General features: G+C 39.1%; 1 protein-coding gene across 9 annotated transcripts in view; it reads left to right on the top strand.

Moving 5' to 3' along the window:
* Positions 1-27,323, top strand: part of LIMS1 (LIM zinc finger domain containing 1) — a 193,493-nt gene that overhangs the window by 144,928 nt on the left and 21,242 nt on the right. For 6 of the 9 annotated variants that reach the window (XM_056807370.1, XM_007501207.3, XM_007501204.3 and 3 more), the window contains one exon: positions 16,924-17,083. In XM_056807370.1, coding sequence (XP_056663348.1) covers positions 16,924-17,083 — 160 coding nt within the window. Of the gene's footprint in view, positions 1-10,401; positions 10,733-16,923; positions 17,084-27,323 lie in introns of those variants that run through there. The other 3 variants (XM_007501202.3, XM_001372720.5, XM_007501203.3) reach the window with 2 other exon arrangements.

Here is a 27,323-nt window from a genome sequence, read left to right as displayed (position 1 = left end):
CTAGGTAAATGACACAGCCTCTCTGGGCCCCAGTTCCTTTATTGAATGAAGGGATTGAGCTACCTAATCTCCTGAGTCCCTTCGAAAATTCTATAACTATGGTTGTAATGACTCACATTTAGAGGACACTTTAAAGTTTGCAAAGTACCTTCCTCTCAACAGCCCTGTGAGTGAGCAGAGCAAATGTTGTTTTCCCCATTTTACAGATAGGGACACTGAGGCTCTCAGAAGTGATGTAGACTTTCCTTGATCACACAGGTAATAAATGTCTGAGGCAGGGTATTCAAACTCAGACCTCTTGATTCCAAATCCTGCGCTTCATCCACTATTTCATACTGCCTCTCATTTAACAAATAAGTGAATTTAGCACAAATGTGCTTGCTTAAGAGCTCTGACACCCCAAAGAAACAAGAGCAACAACAACATATGGCATATAGTCCATAATAGTAAACATTAATTAAATGCTTGCTTTGTACCAGACACTGCCATGCTCCAAGGAATCAGAGTCCAATGGTAATCCCTGCCCTCAGAGAGCTTACAATCTTATAGAAACTAAAAGTGCCTGTTTTTCAGGTCCTCTAATTCGTCCTAGCACTAAAAGGTAGTTGTTCTCCATAGTGTATTATTTTCCCATTCTAAAGTTATGTCTTTCTTTAGAGAAATCTTATCTATAGATAGTAGATTCTCATTTATTAGAATAACAACCACCTCAGGAAGACTGAAGATAAGGTTTTGGGTGTCATAAGATCATGGATTTAGAGCTAAAGGAAACCTTAGAGATAATCTGGTCTAGCTCTACACATGAGGAAACTGAGGCCCAGAGAGGTCAAGAGACTAGACCAAGGCGATACAGGTAGTGTTGACCACTAGATCATGGTTTTGTCTTTTGGCCACCACCACTCATTAAATGACTTACAAGCTTTTAATCTGGGTCCCTGGAGAGAACCTTCTACCAATCAACAAGGAAAGGGGAATTTAGCTGAGCCAAAATTCAAACTCAGGTTCTCCTGGCTCCAAGTCTAGCCATCTTTTCAGTGTAAGAGAACTGCCAAAAATCTTGGCTTCTTCTTGCTGCTATTTGCCTTTTAGCCAGAATCCCTATTGTAAAAGTGGGCTGTTTACCTCAAAAGAGCTCACAAGGAGGTTGGGGATGACTTCACTTCCTCTTTTCCCCCTTCCTCTACAACCCTGCTTCCAGAACCCATCACAACAAAGAGGAACTAGAATTATTTTAGCATGAACTGCTCTGTTTTGTTAGCCTTATGCTATAGGCTATTGTTATATTTGTCTAATGTTAGAAACCTGAATTGAGATCTTGAGAAAACTGCTGCAAGAAAGCAGTCGTCACTCTAATGCTTGGAAGCAAACATAATCCATGGCAAAATGATGGATTTGTACTCAGTTAGGACTGGAGGTGTAGAAGAAGCAGGAAACCTATTTGGGGAGGCTTAGCAGCTAGTCCACATTTATCATGCACCATACATGGGGGTGCTGCAGGGCCCTGTATCTGCAGGGATATGTTCCAGGATATACTGTGGATGGCTGAAACCACGCATATAAGTGAACATCGATTGCCTTCCTACCTATGTGATCTCTCTCTCCCCAGGCCTGCTCCTCAGCCTGGAGCTCTCCTACCTCCTATCCCTGCACAAAAAAACAGTGCAAATGGAAGCAGGAGAGGCCTCCACTAGGGGCTCCAGAGCTTTGGTTTAATAAACAGTGATAACTGAAAATGGGAAAATAAGGGAATTCTCCTATCATGTAGAGGTTTTCAGTGATAATAAATGAGAGCGAGAAAACTTCGTATATAGTAGGAATAGCTAAGACGGTTAGAAATCCCAAAACAAATTGACTGGATGGGTTGGGAATGGAGTTCAGTGAAATTAAGAGAAAAACCCCCAAGATTTCTAGTCTAAGTGCCTGAGAATTATACTATCAGCAGAAATCAGCTAATTATTAGAAACGGCAGGCTTTATGTACAGCTGAATGGCTCAGTAGATTGAGAGCCAGGCCTAAAGACAGGAGGAGATCCTGGGTTCAAATTTGTCCTTAGACTCTTCCTCATTGTATGACTCTGGACAAGTCACTTGACCCCAATTGCTTAGTCCTTACTCTTCTGCCTTGGAAGTAATATTTAGTATTTATTCTAAAATGGAGAAGAAGAAAAGAAGAAAGAGAAGGAAGAAAGGGCAGAGTTAAGAGACAAAATAAATTTAATATTTAATAATAATATAATCATAAATACAATGTAATAGATAAAATATAAAAGAAAAGTTAATATAATAATGAATTATAACATATAATATAATAATGTGTTTGAGATATAGATAGAATTATTCCACAGTATATACAGCCACAGCTCAGCAAAAAGAAAAGAGGGTTTGGATTCATCTGCATAGAAGCAATTATTGAAGCCATTAGGACCATATGAATGGGAGACTTGAGGAAAGAATAAAGGAGGAGCCAGGCAATATGTACTAGTCAATGAGAAAGTTTAGGAGCAGATACAAAGTGCATTGCCAGGTGGAATGTGGGTAGAGTTTGAAGCCTGGAGTCTGGAATATCAGAGTTCAAATCCAGCCTCAGATACTTCCCAGGTGTGTGACCCTGGGCAAGTCACTTAACCCCCATTGCCTAGCCCTTACCACTCTTCTGCCTTGGAACCCCAATACACAGTATTGATTCCAAGATGGACATTAATGGTTTAAAAAGAATGATTCAGTATAGCCACTCTATAGAGTATGATAGAGTATAGATTAAAGATAATAAAATAGATGCCATATAGTGGGGATTCTCTCAGCTTAACTGTGTCATGACTGACCTCAGTTTATATAGCCAAGTAACCTTCTTTAGCGACTTGGGAGCAGAAATAGAGAAGGCAGATGGTGGGGGCAACCCATCATTGAGAACTGGTGGGAACAGCTGAGGGGAAAGGGGTCGAGAATCAAGGGGAGAGGAAATGTTCTTGAAATTGCTGACTGAAGACTGAAAGCCACCAGTGAAATCAGAACAAGGGTTATGACCTAGGAGAACAGAGAGAGATTTTAAACAGTTTTATTTTGGTTTTAGAATAGTAACCCCCAATTATATATTAGCACCTTGCCACACTCCCCTTTTTTTGCCAGGGAAAGGGGTATTACTATATTTCTTTGGTCTATATCAGGTAAAAAAAAATTCCCATTCCCTTTCTTAACCAGTTTTTTACCTATACAGTATGTGTTTTTAAAGTATTGTCATACCCAGGGAATACTAATTAATAATTAACTTAGTCAAGAATAATACTTTAATAAATACACTATTTTCATCATTTTAATCTTTTGAAAAAAAAGTTGAGGAAGAGGAAAATATTCTCACGGCCAATTTCCTTAAAGAGAAAAAATGCTTCTCTTTTTGCCTACAAATTTGGACATCATTTTAAAAGCAAAAAAGACCAAAATGTACACTAATTGAACCTTAATATCTCCTTTCTGGCCAAGTCCTTTCCCTTACTGTCTGTGGAGAGAAAATACAGAGTGTGATATCAGAACCTTGGAAATAAGAAAGAATTTTCCAGTTGCAGTATCTCTATTTGCATGCCATGCTGCTTCTGTTTTGAGCTGTCTGGGGAAGTTGAAGATTAAACTTTCCATTTGAGTGGGTTTGAAAATCACACTGAAAATGTTCAGTCTTGCCCCACAGAAACTAAGCAGGGATAGTTTGTCACTCTGGCCTGCATAAAATGACCCAGAAGCCTTTGAGCTAGAGCAGGGTGGCTTATTCTGTTCCAGCAGTGCAATTACATTGCCCAACAGCAGCTGTTGTTGCCAAGTACCTAGTTCAGAGATCTGAGTATGATGCATATCTATTTGTGGAATAAAATAAAGCATTTTGCAGGGCACTTGATGGCTTTGCCTATGTAAGAGTCCCCTTCCCTCCCTCCCCACTCATACACCCTTATTTTATGGGCAGCTACCTAAAGCACTTGAGCTGGGTTTTAAACCCAGTAGACCGAGTACTTGCTAGAGATGCACTTAGGAGAGAGATCCTATTGAATATTTCAGTCAGTGCTATTCAGAGGCATTTAAATAAATGGTGCCATTTCTTTAAAAGCTGCTTCTGTTTTGGGCATTTAGAGAATAAAGTAATACCTTCTTGAAGGCCAACTTTAGGACTGCTGGAAGGGGATTTCCTTCAGTCATATTGTCTTCTCTATTTGAATAAAGTTCCTTGAGGCTAAGAACTATGGGTTTTGCCCTCCTTTGAATTCTCAGCGCCTAGCATAAGGTCTGGAACAAAATAAACACTTCCTAGGATCTACGGCTTTGGTTGTGTTATTAAACGATCAGGCAAACATACTAGCAATTAGGTGGTGCAGCAGATAGAGCTCCACACCTGGAGTTAGGAAGACTCATCTTCCCGAGTTCAAAGCCAGCCTTAGACACTTATGAACTATATGACCCTGGGCAAGTCACTTAACCCTGTTTGCCTCAGTTTCCTCATCTGTCATGAGCTGGAGAAAGAAATGGCAGATCATTCCAGGGTCTTTGCCAGGATGGGATGACAAAGAGTCAGACACAACTGAAAATGACTGAACAAATCTGACTCCTGACACTCCCAGCTTTGCTGTCCCAAGCAGATCATTTAATCCCAATTGCCTCTCCCTTTCCATTCTTCCTTGGAACTGATACTTGGTTCTCACTCTAAGACAGAAGATAATGGGGTGGGGGTGGAGGGGAAGAAAATGAAATATATGGAGATTTGTCTATCCGAACACACACACACTTATCTGTTTACTTCCTATCTGTGTACTCCATTAACTGGATCCGATCTAAACTCAAACTGTTCAGGAGTAGACAGTCTTTTGCAAATGAATAAGTAGGTCATTTTAGGTTACTCTTGGGCAGGAACCTTCCTGGCCCAGTTTCTGGAACTCTAGTAGAACTCAGCTCAGGAATCCTAATTCATCTGTCCTACAGAGCCTACCCGATGCCACCACTACTTTCTGCTAAAGCAAATAGATGAGAACCAAAACTGGAAGTTCTTTTCAGAACTCTCCCCCCACTTTGTGCTAATTTTGCTTAACAGCTGTTGGTTTGATTGTACTGATGCAGTGATTAGTACCATAAATCAAGTGGCTTGAAATAAATATGTCCCTCAGAATTACAACTACTCCCCAAAAGATTGTATTTCTTTAGCTGACTTTATTAGGTGTCAAAAAAATCTTTAAAAATAACAAAATGCTTGGATTTTAAAATTTGACCGCAGCAACTATTGTTGACATAACCTTAAATACTCCCTCATATTCCTTGCCCTGTTGAAAATAATAACTCAAATATTTAGACCTTAAAAAAACAAAACTTTAGTTCTATTCTATGGCATCAAGATTAAATGAAAGATTAACTGAGTTGAATTATCAGCTTACACAGACTTTTAATAGAAGAGTAGGGCCATATAACCTTGCATTGGTAGAACCCATCCTAGTTTATCCTTATGCAGGATTTGAGAAATTTTGGCACTTCTAATATTATTGGAACTTCACCGTCATACACTGGCATTTAGTACTTTGATGGTATCATGTGTATATGATTTTTCTACCTATGCAGGGGTATAAGTTTCTTCAAGGCCAACTTTAGAATCTCAGATCCTTCTTTTCTTTCCTTCTCCCTTCCTCCCTCCCTCCTTTCCTCTCTGTCTGTCTGTCTCTTTCTCTCTGTCTCTCTCCCTCACTCTGTCTCTGTCTTTCTCTGACTTTGCCTCTGTCTGTCTCTCTCTCTTCCTCCTTCCCTCCTTCTCTCTCTGTCTGTTTCTCTCTGTTTCTCCCTCCCTCCCTCCCTCTCTCTCTCTCTCTCTCTCTCTCTCTCTCTCTCTCTCTCTCTCTCTCTCTCTCTCTCTCTCTCTCTCTGTTTCTGCCTCTACCTCCCTCCCTCTTTGTCTCTGTCTGTCTGTCTGTCTGTCTCTCACACACACACACACACACACACATTCTTTCCTTCTTTCCTTATTCCATCTTAGAATTAATTTTAAGTATTGGTTCCAAGGCAGAAAAGCAGTAAGGGTTAGGCAATTGAAGTTAAGTGATTTGCCCAGGGTCACCTCACATATTTTCATAGCAGAATGCTGGGCATATAGTAGCAAGCCCTCAAGTTCTTGTGTGATAAGTAACTTATAAATAATAAAATGTGAATAATAATAATTTTTTTTCCTCTTTGCAACATTTTTTTAAATAGGCAATGGGGGTCAAGTGACTTGCCCAGGATCACACAGCTAGGAAGTATCTGAGGTCATATTTGAACCCAGGACTTCCTATCTCTGGGCCTGGCTCTCAATCCACTGAGCTACCCAGCTGCCCCCGCTTTGCAGCATTTTTTGCTCAAGAACAGTAGTTGCTGTGAAGGAGCACCTAAAACTATGACTAGTTCCTTCGTGTTGGCTTCTCTTCTTTCCTTTATATCCCCCAAGGTTCTGTCCTGCAGCTCTTTGACTTGGATAATCTCATCTATTCCCATGACTTCAAACTATCACTTCTATATAGACAGTTCCCAAATGTATGCTAGCTTCCAATCTCTCCTTAGATCTCCAGTTCCACATATCCATCTGCCTGTTGATACCCTCATAGCATCCCAAACTCAGCATGTCCAAAGCTAAATCCATCATGATGCTGAAAAGCTTTCCTCACTCCTTCTAACTTTCCCATTTTCTGTTCATGGCAGTATTCTCCCAAACTTCAATCATCTTTGATTCTTCCCTGTCTTCTATCCTTACTTAAGTTACCATCTTCTGTATTCTCTAGTATCTTTCCCTTTCTTTCCTTTTTCACCACCACTTGATGTTATTCAGTCTTTCAGTTACATCCAACTCTTCATGATCCCGTTTGGGGTTTTCTTGGCAATATAGATACTGGAATGGTTTGCCAGTTCCTTCTTTAGCCCATTTTACAGATGAAGAAACTGAGGCAAACAGGGTCCCATGACTTGACTTGGGTTACACACCTAGTAAGTGGCAGAACTCAGATTTGCACTCAAAAAGATGAGTCTTTCTGACTCCAGACCCAGTGTTCTATCCACTTAGCCACCTAGCTGCCCTCCACTATCACCCTAATTCAAAGGCAGCAGGGCATGGTAATTAGAAAGTTGATCTCGGAGCCATTATCTTAGATGATGATGATAATGATGGCTGACATTTATATAATGCTTTAGATATTTGTTTGATCCTCGCAATATCCATATAATTTAGTTCTAATATTATTATCACCATTTTACATATGAGGAGACTGAGACATAGAAACTTTAAAAAGAGTGACACAAATAAGAAATATCTTATGGCAGGATTTCAACCTAGTTCTTGCTGACTCCAAGTCCAGCAGTTTGTCCACTAAATCAGATACCCATCTTCTCTAACCAGTCTCTATCAATAGATCTAAACTTCTCCAAAGTTTAAATTTGTTTCTTCTTCAAGTGGTCAACCCTAAATCATTTAAACTGATTATAGAAGGGTTGGGTATATAGCAAGATGGTAGATTATGTGAAACATTTAAATTTGACTTTAGGATGCATTAGACTTCATAGTAGATTTGACTTCCTACTTACATTTTTACTTAAATTAATATTAAAATAAGTTTTCGTTTCTTGCATGTTATAGGATAAAGTGGCTCAGATATTCATTTTGCACAAGGAAGAAGCTAACTTATGATAAATATGTTGTAGACAATGCTAAAATGTAGTTTTGTTTGTGACATATGTAATATATGCACATATATATTATTACATATATGTAATATGATTTATTTCCTTGCAAATTGTAGGAAGCTTCTTTGTAGCACTATCCTGGTCTATTTTGATGTTTTTGACCTTTGGGGTCTCTGTTTGATAAAATTCAAACATCAACCATACAGAAAGAAGGAAAATATTAAGAATTTCAACCTAGAAAGAATATTGTCTTAAAGAACGTCTGCAACTATAAGTCTGGCCATTGTTTGCCATAGCAAGGAGTGAATTGATCTGGTGCATAAAAATATGAAAGCAGGTCCCTGTGGGAAAGAGGGGAAGTCAAGTGCTGGCCTTCGTGTGCTGGAGAGGACCAGCTCATTGACTACAGAATTGTTCTTATGTTGGCTACTTATGGACCCTTTGAGATAGAGATAACTGTGAATTATTAAGAAATAATGATTGTAAGTCTGGAAAGGTTGCATTCACTAGCAAAGCTATAGAAAAAAATAGAAGTGAAATGCCAGAGAAAGAAGCAGGTGAAGCAGACTGTTGCAGACTCCTCTTTCCTCTAAATTTTATTCTACCTTCTTTGTGACTCAAAAATATCTGGGGCAGAAAGAAGGAAACTCGGGACTGTTCCGCTGCCTCTAGCCCTAGCTTAAACTTCATTTCCAAACCAATGGGAACATTTTAGACTGAGGATTTTAAGGGCTGGGATTTAGGCTGGGCTTGCTGGAGACATCCTAAACACACCCATGGGTTTTTCCACTGCTAGACTGCTGTTTGCCTGGGTTCTGTGTTTCCATATATTTGTTTTTGTTTTATATTATAAAATGCCTCCAGATAAGGCAGAGACAAAGGGAACTGGATCAGAAGTCCAAAAAAGCTTAGGTTCTAGTCCTAATAGACCATTCTTTTACTTTTTTCTTTTCTAACCCTCACTTTCCAACTTTGAATTGACTAAGTATTGGTTCCAAGGCAGAAAAGCAGGGCAGAGCCAAGATGGTGGCTTAGTGGCAGCAAAAGCTGGAACCACTCCAAGAATCCTCCCAAACCAAGGCAGAAAAGCAGAAAGGACTAGGCAGTGTCCAGGGTCACACACTAGGAAGGGTCTGATGATAGATGTCTCCAGGACTGACTCTGTCCATTACTCCGTTACTCTTGAGCAGGCCATTCAACTTTTTCAGACCTCAACATCAACATCTTTAAAATGGAGAACATAGGAAGGGAATCATATGCTCCTTTTCAGCTCTGAGATGCTATAACCATTTTTTGTTGTGTTTCACACACCAGCCACACCTAGCAAAATCTAGACTCATTAACCAACTCTCTTTGTCTAAATCAAATGTGTGAGATATTTGGTTATACATTTGTACCTGGCCAATGCAGAGATTTATTGTCTTGACCATGCCTATTTGCCATAAAGGTTTTGTTTTTGGTGGGAGGAGAATAGAATGAAGGGAAAAAATGTTTGATTAATTGAAGTTAATCAAAAAAGCGAAATTTACACCCAGTGTAGACATGTGGTAAAGTTTTAAATCTGCTGAAGAAGACTTTTTGTCTTTTCCCTCCACTTTAGGCTCACATGTTGCAGGAATGTGAGCAGTGGGGCAACTGAGTAGCCCAGTAGATAAAGCACCAGGTCAGGTTTGAAATTTGTTTAAAATGTGTATCTTCTTAGAATAGATACTAATTATTGGTTCCAAGGTTGAAGATAAAGAAAGGCTAGGCAATGGGGATTAAGTGATTTGCCCAGCTCACATAGCCAGGAAATATCTGAGGTCACATTTGAACGGGACCTCCCTTCTCTAGGCTGGGCTTTCAGTCCACTGAGCCACCTAGCTGCCCCCGAAGAAAGTTAATAGTTCCCTTTTCTTGGGGTAGGTATGGTGGACCACAGATGTAGAGTATTGCATCTGATGAGGGTTTGTTTGATTTAGCTGGGTTTTGATTTTGAGTGCTTGTTTTAGTTTTGGGTTGGGGGTGATTGCTCCTTTGTTTTGATTACAAGAAAGAATTTGAGTGGCAGAAGACTTCTAGAAATTGACACATGTGTACAAAAAATTATAAGTACCTTAAAAGAACTATGTTAAAATGGCACAGCTGTGACTAGCTTAAGAGCTACCCTAACTTTATTAGACCAGAGGAGTTAAACCTGCATGCCACCACAAAATGTAATTGGGAAATATTTAACAGCATATGTAAAAATACAATAAAAGATAGAGAATGTCATTTGATGGGTTTCTAAGTCAATATGTGACCTGTAGGAATCCTTATGTATGATTTAGTAGCCACTTTCTATTCCGAGTTTAACTAAAGCCTAATACTTCTGTTTTAAGAACCTGGCAATACATATACTGATTGGGGGGGGGGGGTGAGGTGGAGGAGAGAGAGGGAGGAGAGAGAGAGAGACAGAGAGAGAGAGACAGAGAGAGAGACAGACAGAGAGAGAGAGAGAGACACAGAGAGACAGAGAGAGAGAGAGGGAAAGAGAGGAGTTCCTCTTGCTTGTGTGTAAATATTTCAACTGTGCTGTGGTAGAATGTTCATGGTCTATAATAGATAATAAAGACTGCTGTCTGTCTGTGCAACAACTCTAGTGGAATGCTCGCTGTGTCGGCTTCCAGCTAGCCTTAGTAAATCATACCATGTCATCCTGTCTGCTGTGCCTGTGGGCTCTTAACTTGAAGCTTCTGTGGAGTCCTTATAAAGCCTGCCTAACTGACGTGTAAACAGTGGAAGTGAATCCCATTGCTGGGAATCAGGAGGGAAGTCCTGTCCTGTACACTGTTTCTCCCTCTGGTCTATGTAGTGTGCAGTTTTCTGCCCCAGCATTAGAGCTCACCGCTAAGTTACTACTTCAGGATGGCATTCCCAGGCCGGGTACACCCCTTTGTCATTCCAGAAAATGAAGAGATCCCACAAACTGTAATTAATGATGTCCACCATGCTGATGAGAATGAAGACGAGAAGGCTGTATCCAAACTGCAGCGTAGGCAAAGTGACATAAAAGTCTACAAGGAATTCTGTGACTTTTATGCAAGATTGTAAGTTTTCCCTCTCCCAGGGTGGGTACTTGATGGATGAGAATCTAGTATTGTCAGCATGTGAAACTCACTGGCTATTTTGACATTGCGTCCCTATAGGGATGGTTTTGAAAGATCATGCATTGCTAAATATGTCTGCTTTTAACAAGTTGATGGGTTTGTGCCTTTCATAGTTTCTCTTGATTTTGCTAATTAATGTGGTCTATTAACATAAAAGTTCTCTCAGGTTGCATGTAGTGTCACCGGGCTAATAGCAGCAAAGAACAATTTCCAGTTCTTTTATAGTTTTATGAAGAAATGCTTACTCAAATAATGAGGTCTTCTGTGTTCATGTCAGATCTCAAGTTTTGCCCATTTCAGATACCACTAAATTTCAAGACATTTGAAAGGGAATCACTTAGTGAGTGACTTTTATCAAGAATGTATTTTTGAATTTTTTCATATACTTTGTAAATTTTTAATATATTTTGTACATCTACCTACAGTGCTAAGAAGTAGGTATGAACTAGTAATGGTTCTTAGGGGACTTGATTTAATGAATAAAAAATGGTTTCTGATTGACCAAGTCAGTTTCCTGCAAATTAATACTTTTTAAAGTATCTTAAAGTTATTATATAAGTAATACCATAAGATCCTCTATGAATGATTAATTGGGAAAAGATGAGCAAAAAAAGAAGAGAAGACATAGAGGATTAGCAGCCTGCAATAATATAGGAATGCTCATATTAATGAGGTTACTAACTATATGGAAGTAAAATATCTCTGTAAGATAAGTAAGCCCTTTTCCCCCCATTAATAGTAGGGACTACAGCTGGCAAAGGTAAACCCAAGTTAAAGGATTACACATTTTGTATTATTGAAAATTCCAGATGACTAAAGGTTGAATTAGTGAGGCTTTGTTATTTATCCAGTTTAACAATGGAGTTGACATAACCAGGGATTGAAGGTGAAAGGTGGAGCCAAATAGAAAAGATGGAATGTATGTAGTAGAAAGGCTCTTTAAAATGTAAAACTGAATTGTATATCTATAGAGGCTTAAACTTGTAAAGGTACAACACCATTATTTTTTTCCATTCATTCTGCATTTTGATTTTGAAAAGAAAGCCAGCTTTGCCCCTCATTTATTTGTTTGTTTTTAAGCCCTTACCTTCTGTCTTAAGTCTTAAAAGTTATACAGAGTATCAAATCCTTTGCGGAAGAGTGGTAAGGGCTAGGCATTTGGGGTTAAGTGACTTGTCCAGGGTCACACAGCTAGGAAGTGTCTGCATCTACATTTGAACCCAAGAAATACCATCTCCAGGTGTGGCTCTCTATCCACTGAGCCACCTTGCCCATTTCCTATTAAACAAAACTTACTTTAAAAAATGTAATGTTCTAGATAAGTCTATAGAATAAGTATTTTCAGAAAATGAAGGTGGGGAAGCCGGCACATTTAAATGTGGAAATCTAGACATGGGTGACACTCATTAGAATAAATTTATTTGATCTGCGGTAGATTATTGTTTACATAGGTTCTGCCCTGAGGTTTTAAATATTCACTGAGGTTCACAGCAGGTTTTGCTTGAATGCTTTTCAGTGTCACATCCTGGAAAGTTAACTGATGATAATTAGCCATATTGCTTCTGTGAGTTCCCATTTGATTTCTCCTTTGATACCAAACGGCTTTAATTATCCTTCACTGTCTGATTATTTTCATCACAAAAATTAGATTCTCTGACGTGTAGCAATTACTATCAAATCCATTTTTAGCAATCATAGTGTAACATTTCTTCAAAACTGACTAACTACTTTGTACCAGGCTATTGTGCCAAGCACTCCCTGCTATGCAAAAAGAGGCAAAAGCCAGTCCTTACCCTAAAGGAGCTCACAGTCTAGTGGGGGAGACAGAAAGCAAACAAACTACCAATGAAGCTATGTGGAGGATAGATAGGAACTAACTAATTAGAAGAGGGAAAGCCCTGCAATTACAAGGGGCTGGGAAAGGCTTCCTGTAGAAAGCGTGGGATGGTGGCTATACTGTTTTCACACAGATTTCATTTTGGCTAGACTCAAAAATGGGACTATATTGTTACTGGGTGAGGGGTGGGGGTGGGAGGGAGGCAGGAAGTCTACCATACATACAGGTCATGAACATTGTGAATATTATCCTGCTTCTCCCCCCTGCCTTTGTGTGTGTGGAAAGGGGGCGGTGCGGTGAGAAGAGTTTGTAAAAAACTCTTTACCTTGGCATGTATTTTAATTCCTTAACTGAAGTTAGTATAGCTTGTCACAAATCGGACCTTGGGGGCAGAAAGGGCCTTGAATTTAATCCAGACAAAATTTTGTCACTCTCAGACTATATGACTTGGGGCACATTATTTAACCTTCCTTTGTTTTCTCTTCATTATCTATAAAATGGAAATGAAAATTAAGCAATTCTCTCCAGAAGCATTTATTAAATATCTTCTGCTTGGCTCAATATTAGATTAAACAAGTGTATAGGAAAGCTATTTGGAAACCCTATAAAAATGTACAAAGTAAATTTTTGTGTAGATTATTCATTACAATTATAATTGTGGTTTGTAGTCTGTTGATCTGAGTTGCTGTTGCTTGAATTATGCTGAGGAAAAGCACACTTTGGTCAACTAGGGTTTGGGGTAGATGGGTGGTTGCACTCTTTTCTTTTCTTTTTCTTTCTCCTTTCTTGTCACTTTCTTTGACCATCTGGCTTCCCTGGAAAGGGAAAAGTCCCGTTTCATCCTTTTGGGCTAATAGAGGGGTTTGATTTTAACTTTGGGAGTGTAGTGGAAAGGGTATTGAAAATCAGGTTCCAGCCCTAACTAACCCTTGCTTGCCATGTGATCTTGGGCAAGTCAGTGAACCTCAGACTGAGCCTCAGTTTCCTTTGCATTAGGGTGGTGGTTTGGGGGATGGGATAGGATAGGATTAACTGTGGGTTGAAAGGCCAACAGAAACTCTGTCCAGGACAGAGCCTGGTCTGAGATCTACACACAGACCACTCAGTAACTGGGAAAGTATTTTAATTAAATAGGGATACGGTTGAAATGGAGATAGGGTAACCCTGAGACTAGTTTTCTCTAACTAAAGTCCTCAGGAGCTAAATGTCTCCTCAAGGAGAGTCTTCCCAGGGTTGGTCTACACTACACCTCACCCCAGTGACCTAAAATTCCCAGTCCCTGCTCTAGCTAATTCTGCACTAACCCCCTCAGTTAGTATTAAAGGGTAATGGTCTGTGGCAAGCTTAGCAGGGACCAGGGAAAGATCCCGAGTCCAGACAGCTGCACTTGGGGATGTTGAGTCAAGCTAGTTTCAGTTCAAGGATCTTCTCAGGAATCACAGGTCTTAACAGCAACGGACAGGTAAAGGTAATCCACCAGGCAGCTTGGTAGTCAGCAAACCCCCAGGGAGATTCCCAGTTCGTCCTAGTTTTTCAGCTCAATCCTCTTCTCAACATTCCAGAATTCTTTCCCTGTTTGTCCCCTGCAGACCACTCACTCGCTCATCCGATAACCCTCTCTTACTTATTACACCTCCTATGTAAAATAGGCACAATGATACATTTACTACCTACATCGCAAGAGTATTATAAAGAAAGCACGCTCTAAAACTTACAAGACTCCAGAAATGTGAGTGATTATTGTGGTACCTTCAAAAAGAAAAATGAATAGTGATGAATTTTGAGAGACTTAAGTCGCCCTTTCATTTTGTTTCTCTTTCCTTCTCCTCCTTCTTGGCAAAAAATCACCCATTGGGCTTTGAATTCAAGTAGGGGGACTGGAAGTACAGGCTTCATTCCTTCTTAAGTATTAGCAACTAACAACTAGCATTTCTTAAACCCCTACTCTGTGCCAGGCACTTTACAATTATCATCATCTCATTTAACTTCACAAAAACCCTGGGAGGCTAGGGACTATTATTATCCTCATTTTAGAGATGAGAAAACTGAGGCAGAGCTGAATTAACTTGCTCAAGACCACATAGGGAATGCACGTTCTAAGGGCAGTGTGAAGGGTTGCTTCCTGTCTTGCTATTGATTATTCCTTTACTTGCTAGTAAATGAGAGAATTAAGTAGCTTTTGGTTCAAAGTACCCTCTCCTTTGGTCTCCCTCTTTAATCCCCATTTTTTCCTCCAGTATGCATGTGGTTTTGGAGGCTGTAACTATCAGGAAAATACAAAGCTTCTTTAATGACCACAAACTTCTCCCAGAAATAAAGGTCCATTTTTCTAATACCCATATTTTGGTGGTATTGTTATGTAGATATGAGGTACAGTACATAATAGTCTTTGAAGAATTCATACTGATTATTGCACAGAGAGTAATAGAGATGCACACAGTAGGTGTCAACTAACTGTAACATAACAAATGTTGATTTTTGGTTGTTTCCATCTTGTTACTATGTAAAATGCAAGGGATTATTAAGAAGCAGTATGGTAGAGTGGAAAGAATATTATTCTTAAGAAATAGAAGACTTGAGGGGCAGCTGGGAGACTCCGTGATGGGAGGTCCTGGGTTCAAATCTAATTTCTGTCATTTACTGGTGGTGTGACCCTGGGCAAGTCACTCAACCTCCATTGTATGGTCCTTACCACTCTTCTGCCTTGGAACAAATATTCAATATTGATTCTAAGATGGAAGGCAAGGGTTAAAAAAAATTAGAAGACTTAAGATGGACTAAGGGCTCCAATAGGTGGACATGGGCACACCAGTTTCTACAAAGTGGTTATAGTCCTACTTGCACTACCTACCTCACAGTGCTGCTGAGGACAGTGCCCTGTTCCTTCTGAAAGCAATACATGAATAGATGCTAATAATTTTGCTATATGGAAATAACTTCTTAAACAGTAGTTTTTCCCAGTTTCCAAACAAAGGGGCCACCTGGGTTAAAGTGTCAAGATTTCTACCTGTATAACCTGTTCGATTTGGCAATAATATTCTATTTTGAAATCTCATTAGCATTCTTATTAGAGTCAAGAAACTTTTGAGACGATTTTACTTGATAGCTGGATATTCAAGGATTTTCAGCCTTTTTTAGTTGTACATAATGCCAAAGCAATAAAATACAGCACTTTATTGACTTGTCTGCCTATTTGTATGAAGAGAAAGTGAATAGAGATAGGAGATACCAGCTCACTGTTACTTCTGGAATAAAATACAAAACCCCAAGCCTGGCATTTCAAATCCTCCAAGACTGACTCCCAACCACTTCTCCAGTCTTTAAGGCCAATCATTCCTCACCCAGTGTCCTTTATTCTGTCCAAACTGACCTTCCAGGTGTTTCTCATCCATGACAGCCTCCATGTCTTTCTAAGGTAGGGGACAGTACTCCACAAAGAGAATATTTGTTCCCTGCTTCTTAGAAATTCTACTTTCTTGGTCTTTCTAGTCCAGGTACAAGGGTCCTCTTTCTCCCAAGATTATTTTGCATTTGCTCGTGCATATGTTTTATACTTAGTTTTTATCTAAATATTTCTATCCCTTTGTTAAAAAGTAAACTCCTGGTATAAATCCAGAAGAAAACATGATTTATCACTTGTTTGTATGGGTATTTGGGGGGTTTGGATTTTAAAAGATTCTTGCAAAAGTGAATAATATGAAAATAGGATTTGAGTGATTTTATATATATATATATATGTGTGTGTGTGTATATTATATATATAAACCAATAAAATTACTTGCCTATTCTGGGAGGGGAGAGGGAAGAGGAGAGGGAAAGAACAAGAATCATGTAATCATTAGAAAAAAAATAAAAGTAAAAAGAATGAACTCCTAGAGGACAGAAATGATTTTTTTTAAGTCATTGTATTCTCAGCACCTAATAGTCCTGACACATAATAGGCACCTACTAGCTGTGTGACCTTGGGGAAATCATTGAACACTCCTTAAGAGCTGCAGTTTCTTCATCTGTAAAAGGAACTAGAAAAGCAAATGGTAAACAAATACCTTTGCCCGAAAAACCCCAAATGGAATCCAAAGGAGTCAGATACAACTGAAATGACTGAGCAACAACAACAACAAACTTGAGGGAATCACTTCACTTGCCTAAGCCTAAGTTTCCACAAGTATAAAGTGAAAGAAATTCTAGCCTGAATCCCATGTTCATGTTTTACAGTCCACTTTATCGCAGCATCTTTAAGCATGAAAAAAGGTTCACAGTCTTTGTGCTCCCCCCAACCCTTTGTCTTTTGCAGCAACATGGCAAATGCGTTGGCTAATGCCCTGTGTGAACGCTGTAAGGGAGGCTTTGCACCTGCTGAGAAGATTGTGAACAGCAACGGGGAGCTGTACCATGAACAGTGCTTCGTGTGCGCTCAGTGCTTCCAGCAGTTCCCTGAAGGCCTCTTCTATGAGGTGAGCCAACTGTGATAAGTAAAATTTTCCCTGTTTCCAGTTGTTGGTCTCTAAAAACCTATAAAATAATAACTGCAGTGTTTTGTCTTTGTTAAATGTTAGCCATTGATGACCTACAAATGGAACATGTTGAGAAAATGCTATAATTTCTTTTTTAATTTCACGAAAGCTATACAATATATCACTTGACTTTTTTGAATTGTGTCTATGTCTGTGCCTGTGTGTTTGTGTTTCTAGAATTTGGATTTCATAAATAGAGGAAACTCTTTACCAAGGCAGATCAATTCCTTCTTTGACTCTTAGTCTTAGAGGGTTGTCCAAGGCACTGGAAGACCATCATCAGGTCCAGCCTTTTTATTTTAGAGATAAAGAAACTAAGACGTAGGGAGGACTCCTCCAAAATCACCCTGGTAGTAAGCAGCAGAGGTAGGAATCAAACACAGGACCTGGGATCTTGTCATTTTTCTTCTCCCCATATCCCCTCTGTACTTCTTCCTGCATTGCCTTTGAATTATTCTTTGGGTGTTGTGGTAGAGACATGAAGAGAGAGAAGTTTTGCAGGACAAGCCAAGATGCAAGAACCAAGGCTGGGGACCTGTCTGTCAATCAAGAAGGTTCCAAACAGAATGTTCCCAGAAAAAGACAGTTGGAGGAAAGCCAGGCTGAAGAAGAGACCTTTCTTGGTGGCTGACTGAAGGAGAGAAGCCCTGAACTGATATTGTTAGCTTTTGCCCCAGGCTGAAGGACCCTTGAGGGTGGGCTTCTGAAATTAGGCTGAGATACCTTGATGGCTTTGTGAAGAAGAAAGAAGATTTTTAAAAAGTTATCCTCCATCTCTTTGACTGTCCCTCTGTCACAGTTGTTACTGGACTGATTTCTCAAATTCTCCTTATAGATTAGGGAAACCCTTATCCCTCTTTCCTCAGTTTCTCATCCTGTTGTTTTCCAATAAACCCCTTACCTGAAAAAGAAAACAAGAGTATTTTATAGTCCACTCAGGAGGGAGGGAGGAAGCCAAAAGGCTTCAAGAAGTGGATGGTTAAGTGAAGGAGGAAAAGGGTAGGAGGAGATTAGGAAAATATTGATCCATCAGCTATCAATAGAGATTATAGGAAAACCCCAGTGCATTCCCCTGTGGCAGCATTCTTCTATCTCTCTCTCTCTATCTCAAAATACTTCTATCTCCATTGTAATTAGATACCCTCAGGTGTGTCCACATACTAGCAGCTCTCTCTAGTCTGTCAGAGTACCACTGCAACAACAAGAAATAATTCACAACAGATTAACACTTCTATTTCAGTGTCATATGTGCCTGCATATATCTTTTTCCAGCCAGCTCTTTCCGGAGATAGAATGATTTCTTCCACCTCTTTGGTAGCCAAATGTAATAATGAAAATAAATGTAATAATTAAAATGCTACATGTAATATTTAGAAATTGGTTTTGTTAAATAATATTAGAAAAGAATTGTGGTTGCCATTTATAAAATTAACTCTTAAGTCATGAGGAGGATAGTAGCTTTTAACAATTTAATTTAATATAAATATAGTATAGAAAAGAAATAAGGAAGGGAGGAAGAAAGGAAGAAAGGAAAGAAGGAACACAAAATTTGTTCACACACAGAATAAATGCAAAGTCAGTACTAGGTTACATAGTAAAGGAGGGCCCTAGCACTTGGCAAAATCAGGAAAGGTTTTGTGTAAAAGGAGCTTATATAAAGTATTTGTGTAAAAGGCATTCAAAGCCACATCTGCAAAGAAAGAAAAGAGGAGGAGATTCCATACCGTAAAGGTGAAAAAGGAATGTGAGATAGTACAGAGGAACAGAAATGGGAAAGAAGAACTATTTGGCTACTAGTGAAACAGAATAAGTTTTTATGTAGGACCTACCTTGTGCCAGGTACTATATTTGGTATTTTTTCAGATATTATTTTATTTGATCCTCACAACAATCTGGAGAGACAAGTACTTATTTTAATGGATAGCCTCATTTAACAGTTGAGGAAACTAAGGCAAATAGAAATTAAGTGACTTGCCCAGGATCACACAACTGGTAAGTATTTGAGACCAGATTTGAACTTGGACCTTCTTGACTCCAGGCCCAACACTGTGCCACCTTGCCAATCACAGGAATAATGTATAGTGATCCTAGAAAGATAAGTTGAGGCTAGATTATGAAAGGCCTTTAAAGCAAAACAGAGGAATTTGTGTTTGATAATATAGTGAGGGAATTTGTTGAATAGGAGAATGATATGGTCAGACTTTTGTTTAGAAAAAATCATTTTGATAGCTATGTAGAAGAAGAATTAAGGTGGTCTAAGACTTGAGGAAGGAAGACCCAAGAAACCCAAAACCTAAAATAATTTAGGCAAAAGGTGATAGATAGATGAATTAAGTTGGTGTCTTTATGTACAGAGATGGATCAAGATGCTAGAGACATTGTGGAGGTAAAATAAAAACCAAGAGTGGTGGTACATTTGTCAGAAATTGGGATGTTCAAAGCAGTGGTTGGTTGGGTTTCAGTTGAAGACATGTTGAATTTGAGATATCTATGACACATAGATCTAGCACATAGTTTGAGACGTGTAATAGGCAGTAGAGCTCAGTAGAGAGACTGGAATGAGTCTCATCATGTAGCTTAAATTTAAGCAAAGCACTGAAAATGCTTAGAAGGACTCTCATATAGTCCCATAAACAAAAGGAGAAATTTGGAAAGTGAGGAATAGATAACAAGAGGAGCCTAGGGGGAACTTTGAGAGTTTTGTGCCTCCCTCTCCTCCCCAGTGCATTTCCCCCATAGTTGGGGACATAATGATAATAGTCCAGCAAAAGAGACTAAGAAGTAATAATCAGATAGACAAGAGAACCTAAAGAGAGCAATGTTAGGAAAACAAGGAGAGGAAAGAATACTCAGGAAGATTGGACCAGTTGGGTAACAGTTTCAGAAGCTTCAGAAAAGGAATGAAGGATGAAAACTGAGAGGGAACAAAATCAGATTCCACAATTAAAGAGATCATTAGTGTTTTTAGAGGAAGCCTTTCAATAGAGGAATGAGGTTGGAAGTGAGATTAAAGTATTTAAAAAGAGTGAAAGGAGAAGAAGTAGAGGTAATAAGTATAAAAAGCTTTTTTTAGGAGTTTGGTTAAAAAAGAGGGCAGAGAAATATAGATTATTGCTTGAAGGGATAATACAATTTAATGAAGGTTATTTCATCTTATTTTTTATTCTGAACTTACATAAAAAGATCATTTACATCCACACAGTAAAGCATAAAAGGATGATTTTGGTATGAAACCCTGAACCTACTTCACATGCTTGACTTTTTCAAAAATATCCAAGAAATTCTGTATTTTACTTTCAAAATTGCCTTTGACTTATATATACCTAGTGAATATATTTTAAGGGTGGGAGGGACAGTCATATTTAAAGGCCTGTAGATTTGTCCCAACTTCCCTTCTCTATTGTCTTTTTATCCATGACAAAGACAAAGACACTATCCACACTTAACTGGTAAGACCATCTCAAAAATAGAATTTGAGTTAAAATTTCAAGGTCATTATCTGTAATGCTCTTTGTTTCAGGGAAAGTTCTATAATAATCCTTGAATAGAACAGATTAATTTATGACTCACCCATCCTACTCCTGCCTCCCTTCTACTACCTAACTATAAATATCTCCCTAGGTCTGCCTGATATTATTTAAAATGACATTATAAATACCCAGAACCAGTTTTTGTGTTGAACTTCACATTAAATTTGGTCTTTGACAGGCTCTGTAGGAGGCTGCTATCTCTGACATACGGCATCTCTCCCCAACCTTTAAAAACATTTTTCAAGCAAAAGCCCTAAAGGACAGATTGGAAGAACTTTCCAATAGATTCACTGGTTTTTGAGAGATTATTATTCAGGGCCTCCTAGAAACAGTCAGCACTCAAATAAGACCCAGCAACAAATGGTTGCCTGCAAAAGAACATTTGAAAAAACCATTTGCCTTGTTTTCCAGCTGAGAATGAGTCAGTTGTGTTTTGCCCTCATGCAATGGCAATTTTATCTCTTCCTTTGTTATCAGTTTTGCTTTTCTGGTTGGTTAGCTTCTTTCCTTTGCTGTTTAAGCGAACCATTCCCCCATTATCTTTCCCTTCTCTCGCCCAGAAACAAACCAGGAAAGTGCATATTGGTGGGCCCTAGACACTCTGTTTTTCCCTCTTGCCTAGTTTTCCCTGAATTAATTTTGTTGTAGCAGTACTTCTGGAGATTTTCAATCAGAGCCATTTTATTCTTGTTTGTTTTGCCTTAAAGTCCTCACATTGTAGTCTATCATTTTCTCAACTTAATAAACTCCATGGAGCATTAGCTGTGAAGAGTCCTACCCTTCACACTTCCCATTAGTTTACAGTTGAGAAATTGAAGGGAGCGTCCCCAAAGACTTCTAGCCATTTACTAGTAAAACTGGGATTAGCATCCTGATGCCTCCTCCAATTAATGACTCAATACACTCCCTGGACCCCACTCTCAACTTTTTCTTTTACAAATTGGATAGGCCAAGAGAGCCCAAATCCCTTCTCCCTCTTTTCCTGAGGTTCCTAGGAATGTTTTCGTACTCATATAGCCACATGTTACTTATGGGTACCATTAAATTCAGAAGAGAGAGAGAGGATAGATTTCTGTTCCTAAAAAAGAGAGGATTTGGAGGAGGGGCTACAGGGACGGACCTTTGCATTGACTTTCAGAAGAGGTTACTGTATTGTTAGTTTTACTTTGTTCCAAGAGCCCTCTCACATGAAATAGGAATAATCTACAAGTGTTTGTAACATGAAAACAACATATCAACAAAAAAAATTTTAAATACATTTATTAAGTGATACTATGTGTATAGCACTAGCATACAAAAGTGAAAAATGGGGGACAGCTGAGTAGCTCAGTGGATTGAGAGTCAGGCCCAGAGATGGGAGGTCCTGGGTTCAAATGTGACCTCAGGTACTTACTAGCTGTGTGACCCTGGGCAAGTCACTTAACCCCCTTACCACCCTTCTGCTACACAGTATTGATTCCAAGATGGCCTGTAAAGGTTAAAAAAAAAAGTGAGAAATGGTATCATCCCTATTCTCAGAGATCTGGAAAGAAAGTGAAACATGTATCCAAATTATCCTTCTGGGCCCTTGAATTAGAAGGAAGAAAGGAGGAAAAAAAGGGTAGGAGGGAACAAGCATTCATTAAGTTCCTTCTGTGTGTCAGGCTCTGGACAAAACACTTTATAAATGTTATTTTGTTTGATTCTCAACAACTCTGGGAATTAGGTGCTATTTGTTTATTATTTATTTATTTCACTGCCTTTTTTTTTTAATTTGGTCAATTTCGAACATTATTCCCTGGTTACAAAAATCATTTTCTATTCCTCTCTCCCCTTCCCCCTCCCCTCCCCTCCCGTAGCCGACGCACAATTCCACTGGGTATTACTGGGTATCAGAATCTGCTATTTATTTTACAGTTGAGGAAACTGAGGCAGAAACTCTGGTCTTCCAGCCTCCAGGCCCATAGCTCTGACCACCCTGCTGCCTAAAATGAATATATTGAGAGATAACAGGAAAAGTCCTGCTTTCAGTGAGTGGAAATGGATTCCCCTTTAGATATGAAGGACAATGGTGTGTGTGTGTGAATGTATGGGAATGGGAGTGAGCAACACAAAATTAGGGGATGGCTGGTGGTCCAGTTTGGCTAGAATATAGAGAATGGAAAGGCAAATAGTTTTAAGGCTTGAAAGGTAAGCCAAACCCTTAATGATGTGAGTAAGTTTATATTTTACACACTAGGGAGCCATTCAAGGTTTTTGAGTAGGTGAGTAATGTCATTGGATTTACACATTAAGAACAGTTAGGATGTTATTAAAATAGTCTGGCTGAGAGGCAATTAAAGCCTATGTCAGGGTGGTGGAAAAGAGAGAAATTGCTGTGATAGATTGGCGAGAGTTCATTAGGTGAGAGATCTGGGAGTTGATGGCACAAATGTTTCTGACCTTGGTGACTGATTAGTGACTAAATTAATACAGATGAGGAATGGCAGGGTTGGAAAACAATTTTATATATATTAAATTTTGAATTATCAATAGAGTATTTAGCAACCAGAGAATTATTTCAACCCTCTAAGCTTCATTTTCTTCATTTGTAAAAATAAAGATGTTTGACTGGAAACCTGGCACATAGTTGGCACTTAATAAATGCTTACTTAATTACTAATAATTAGCTGATATTCATGATATTAACTGATTACTATGGGCCAGGCACCATGCTGAGCACTTTACAATTATTATCTCATTTGTTCCTCACCACCACTGTAGGAGGTTGTTATTGTTCAGTCATGTCTGACTCTTCATGACCCTATTTAGGGGGTTTTCTTGGCAAAGATACTGGAGTGGTTTGCCATTTCTCTGTCCAGCTCATTTTATAGATGAGGAAACTGAGGTAAACAGAGATAAGGGATTTGTTCAGGGTCACACAGCTAGTAAGTGTCTGAGATCAGATTTGAATTCAAGTCTTCCCAACTCCAGGGCTATGCTTCTATCCATTGTGTAACCTAACTTGCCCCCCCCCCCCCCACTACCCCCATAAATAAAGATATAGGAGTGATCCAGGTAGAGAGTAACAATTGAAGCCATGTTATCAGTCAAGTATTAAGTATGCACAATGTGTCGGGCATTGTGTGAGGCTCTGGGAGTAAGAGTACAAAGAAAGAAACAATCCATTCTGATGGGAGGAAATGAAATAAGATAGTTTTAAGGAAGCGACTATGGAGAGAGAAGAGAAAAAAACCCAGAAGAGAACCCTGAGGAGATGGCAGCATCCTTTCTTAGAGAGCAAGTCAGAAGTGGAATCTGCAAAATAGATAGAGAAAAGTATTGAGGCAAATAAAAGAAGAACCAGGAGAGAGGGCAAAAACTGAGGGAAGAGAAAACACAACTTGGAAGGGGTAGTGGATCAATGTAACATTGTAATCCTTTGTCACTAAAGAATTTTACATAGAAGCTTTTTTGATAGTGGGGTGGTATAAGGGAAAGAGAACTAGATTTGTATTTTAAGAGGACCCAGATTCAAATCCTGTGTCCTTAGGTGAATTATTTCAACCCTCTTAAGCTTCCTTTTCTTCATTTGTAAAAATGAAGATGTTTGACTAGAAACCTGACACACAGTGCTTAATAAATTCTTAGTTAATTACTAATTGATCTTAATATTACCAGCTTCATAGCATTAGTCCGAAATGGGCCACATAGCCCATTGGTATTCCAGTCATTCAAAAATAAGATTGCAGAGCTACCTACAGGTTGTCTTATCACATAATTGGATCTGGGACATCAAAGCCCAAAGAGGACAATTAGATTGATGATTAAAATATTCCTTACTGAACACTGAAATACCAACATTACATCCTGCCACTGTAATTGGAGTTTCACTTGCATACAGTAATTCACTCTTCTGACCCCAGCATTTAGGAGCCACGTTTAGAACTCCTTGTACTTTTATTTTAAAGATCTCGAGTCAGGGGCAGCTGGGTGGCTCAGTGGATTGAGAGTCAGGCCTAGAGACGGGAGGTCTTAGTTTCCAATCTGGCCTCAGACATCTCCCAGCTGTGTGACCCTGGGCAAGTCACTTGACCCCCATTGCCTAGCCCTTACCACTCTTCTGCCTTGGAACCAATATACAGTATTGATTCCAAAATGGAAGATAAGGGTTTCAAAACTAATTAATTAATTAATTAATTAATTAGCAAATGACTAAAGATCTCGAGTCCCCTCATAAACTTTGATCAAACTTTATACTCATATCTACAGAACAGTTATATGCTAGAAATGCATTCCAGGTGGTTAAAGGGACACTCCATCAAATAGTGAGTTACTGGGAGAGCCCAAACTTGAAATCTGAGCACTGAGTTATACCGCCATGTTTTCAGTACTCTGGATTTCCCAAACTTTGCGCCCCATGGATTTGATAAATGCTTGCTTTCCTCTGTTTGTGGCCTTACTCACTGGGCAGATTCAAGTATATCCTTACATAGATTTTGCTTGACAAAATCTCAAAAGAACCTTCTTTTCTATCATCTCCTATTTCATTGGTCACTTGAGAGAATAGTTAACCATTTGGCCTCTGTTTGAGGGTTATTTAGTACCTTTTCATGTCTGCAAGTGAGAGATTTCCTCTTTAACACCCCAAAATTGTGAGTGCTATGAAATAAGCTCTATCTCAGCCGCCCAGTCCACTCAGACTTCTGGTGCAATGGTATCCTGACTTGTTTCACAATGATCTGGGCATGTGCATGTGAATATTTTGTTCATATCAGGAAATGTCTGCCTAACTTCACACAATTCATAGTCTCAGGGGAGGCAAAGGGATAGGAATTTTGTCACATTGAGATGGAAACATTCAGCTTAGCCCAGTCACATGACTTCAGGACAGTTACATTAAGTAACAAAAAACCTCAAATTGGTACTATATGAGATAATCCCCAGCATCGCAACAGTTTATAGGATCCCTCTTTTGTTCAATTGTCTAATAAACTGTTCTCCACTGAGAAGATGCTTCATCCTACTTCATTAATTTTCCTCATTCTTCTTCACCACCTATCAGCTTTCACTGGGAGTTTCCTTCGAATGTTGATTTAAAATATAGGGCTCTTGTTTCTTGTAATTTGGGGCTGGGATGTGCAACTTGATGTCACAGCAGAGAGAATACTGGGTCTAGAGTCAGAAAGACTCCTCTTCTTGAGTTCAGATCTGGCCTCAGACATTTACCAGCTATGTGACCCTGGGCAAGTCACTTCACTCTGTTTGCCTCAGTTCCTCATCTGTAAAAGAAGCAGAAGGATTTTTTTTCTTTTTTTAAACCTTTACTTTTAGTGTTAAAATCAATACTGTGTATTGGTTCCAAGGCAGAAGAGTGGTAAGGGCTAGCAAAAATTGGGGTTAAGTGACTTTGTCCTCAGTAATACAGGTAGAAAGTGACCATGCCCAGATTTGAACCTAGATCTTCCTGAGTGCAGACCTGAGATTCAAACCATATTTGAAGGAATTTTTTAAACCACTCCAAAATCTTTGCCAAGAAAACCCCAAATAGGGTCACAAAGCATCAGACTAGACTGAATAACAACAACAACAAATAATGAACTTCTTATCATTTACAAAGAGAGTCTTCCTCTGGCTTAGAAGGGCCTCTTATTTTCAGTATTCTCCCCTAATTCAATGTAGGGACCACTTAGGCACTATTTTTGTCTCTACCTTCTAATTATCCAATATGGCACCTGCCTGTCTGAAGTAGACAGAGATAGATCGAACATAAGAAATAAGTATATACTATGTGGCACACACACATAAATGCTAAACACTATGATACAAATCCAAGCAAGCTTACATTTTGATGCGAGAAGGCAGCTGGCAAGGAGGAGGAAGAGGGAAAATCCTTAGAGTCAGGCTGTGAGAAGAAGGGACGTAGCTGGGGCCCCTGCTGGAGTAGCCGGTCTAGTCTTAAGATCACTGGTCAGTAAAGCAGGGCCGCACAGAGAAGGTGTCTCCAAGGGGCCAAAGCAGTTGGCAAGGAGGAGGAGAACTTCGTGTGAGTCTCACAAAGAGTAAATATTGATAATACTTTTGGTCCTCTAGTTTCAGCTCTTCTGAAAGACTGAAGCAATGGCATCACCCCCTTTTTAAAGTTGTCTATAGACATCCTGGATGATAGAGATCAAATTCATTAAGCTTTTTTGCCTAAGCTTCACTGGTTAGTGATTTGGGACAAGAGGGGAAAAACAGGTCCATCTACCTGCCTATAGATATCCACCAGATTCCATTGAAAGCTATTATTTTTTAAAAACAAAATATAAATAGGTGGTGCAGTAGATAGAGCACTGGGCCTGGAGTCAAGAAGATTCATCTTCCAGAGTTCAAATCTGGCCTTAGACAGTTCCTATCTGTATGACCCTGAGTAAGTCACTTAACCTTGTTTGCTTTGGGTTCCTCATCTATAAAATGAACAGAAGAAGAAAATGGAAAACCATTCTGGCATCTTTGCCCAGAAAACCCAAAATCTGTTCAAATCTGGTTTTTGATACTTTCTAGCTTTGTGACCTCTGTTTCCCTCAGTTTCCTCATCTGTAAAATGTGTATAAGAATAACTTACTTCCTAGGGTTGTTATAACCAAATGAGATAGTAATTGTAAAGTGTTTAACATAATAGCTGGCACATGATAAATGCTATATATGTT

The sequence above is a fragment of the Monodelphis domestica genome, chromosome 8, assembly GCF_027887165.1.
Source record: "Monodelphis domestica isolate mMonDom1 chromosome 8, mMonDom1.pri, whole genome shotgun sequence".
In the NCBI taxonomy this organism is placed as follows: Eukaryota; Metazoa; Chordata; class Mammalia; order Didelphimorphia; family Didelphidae; genus Monodelphis; species Monodelphis domestica.
Note: the sequence above shows the minus strand (reverse complement) of the source record. Positions and strands in the feature narration are given on the sequence as shown.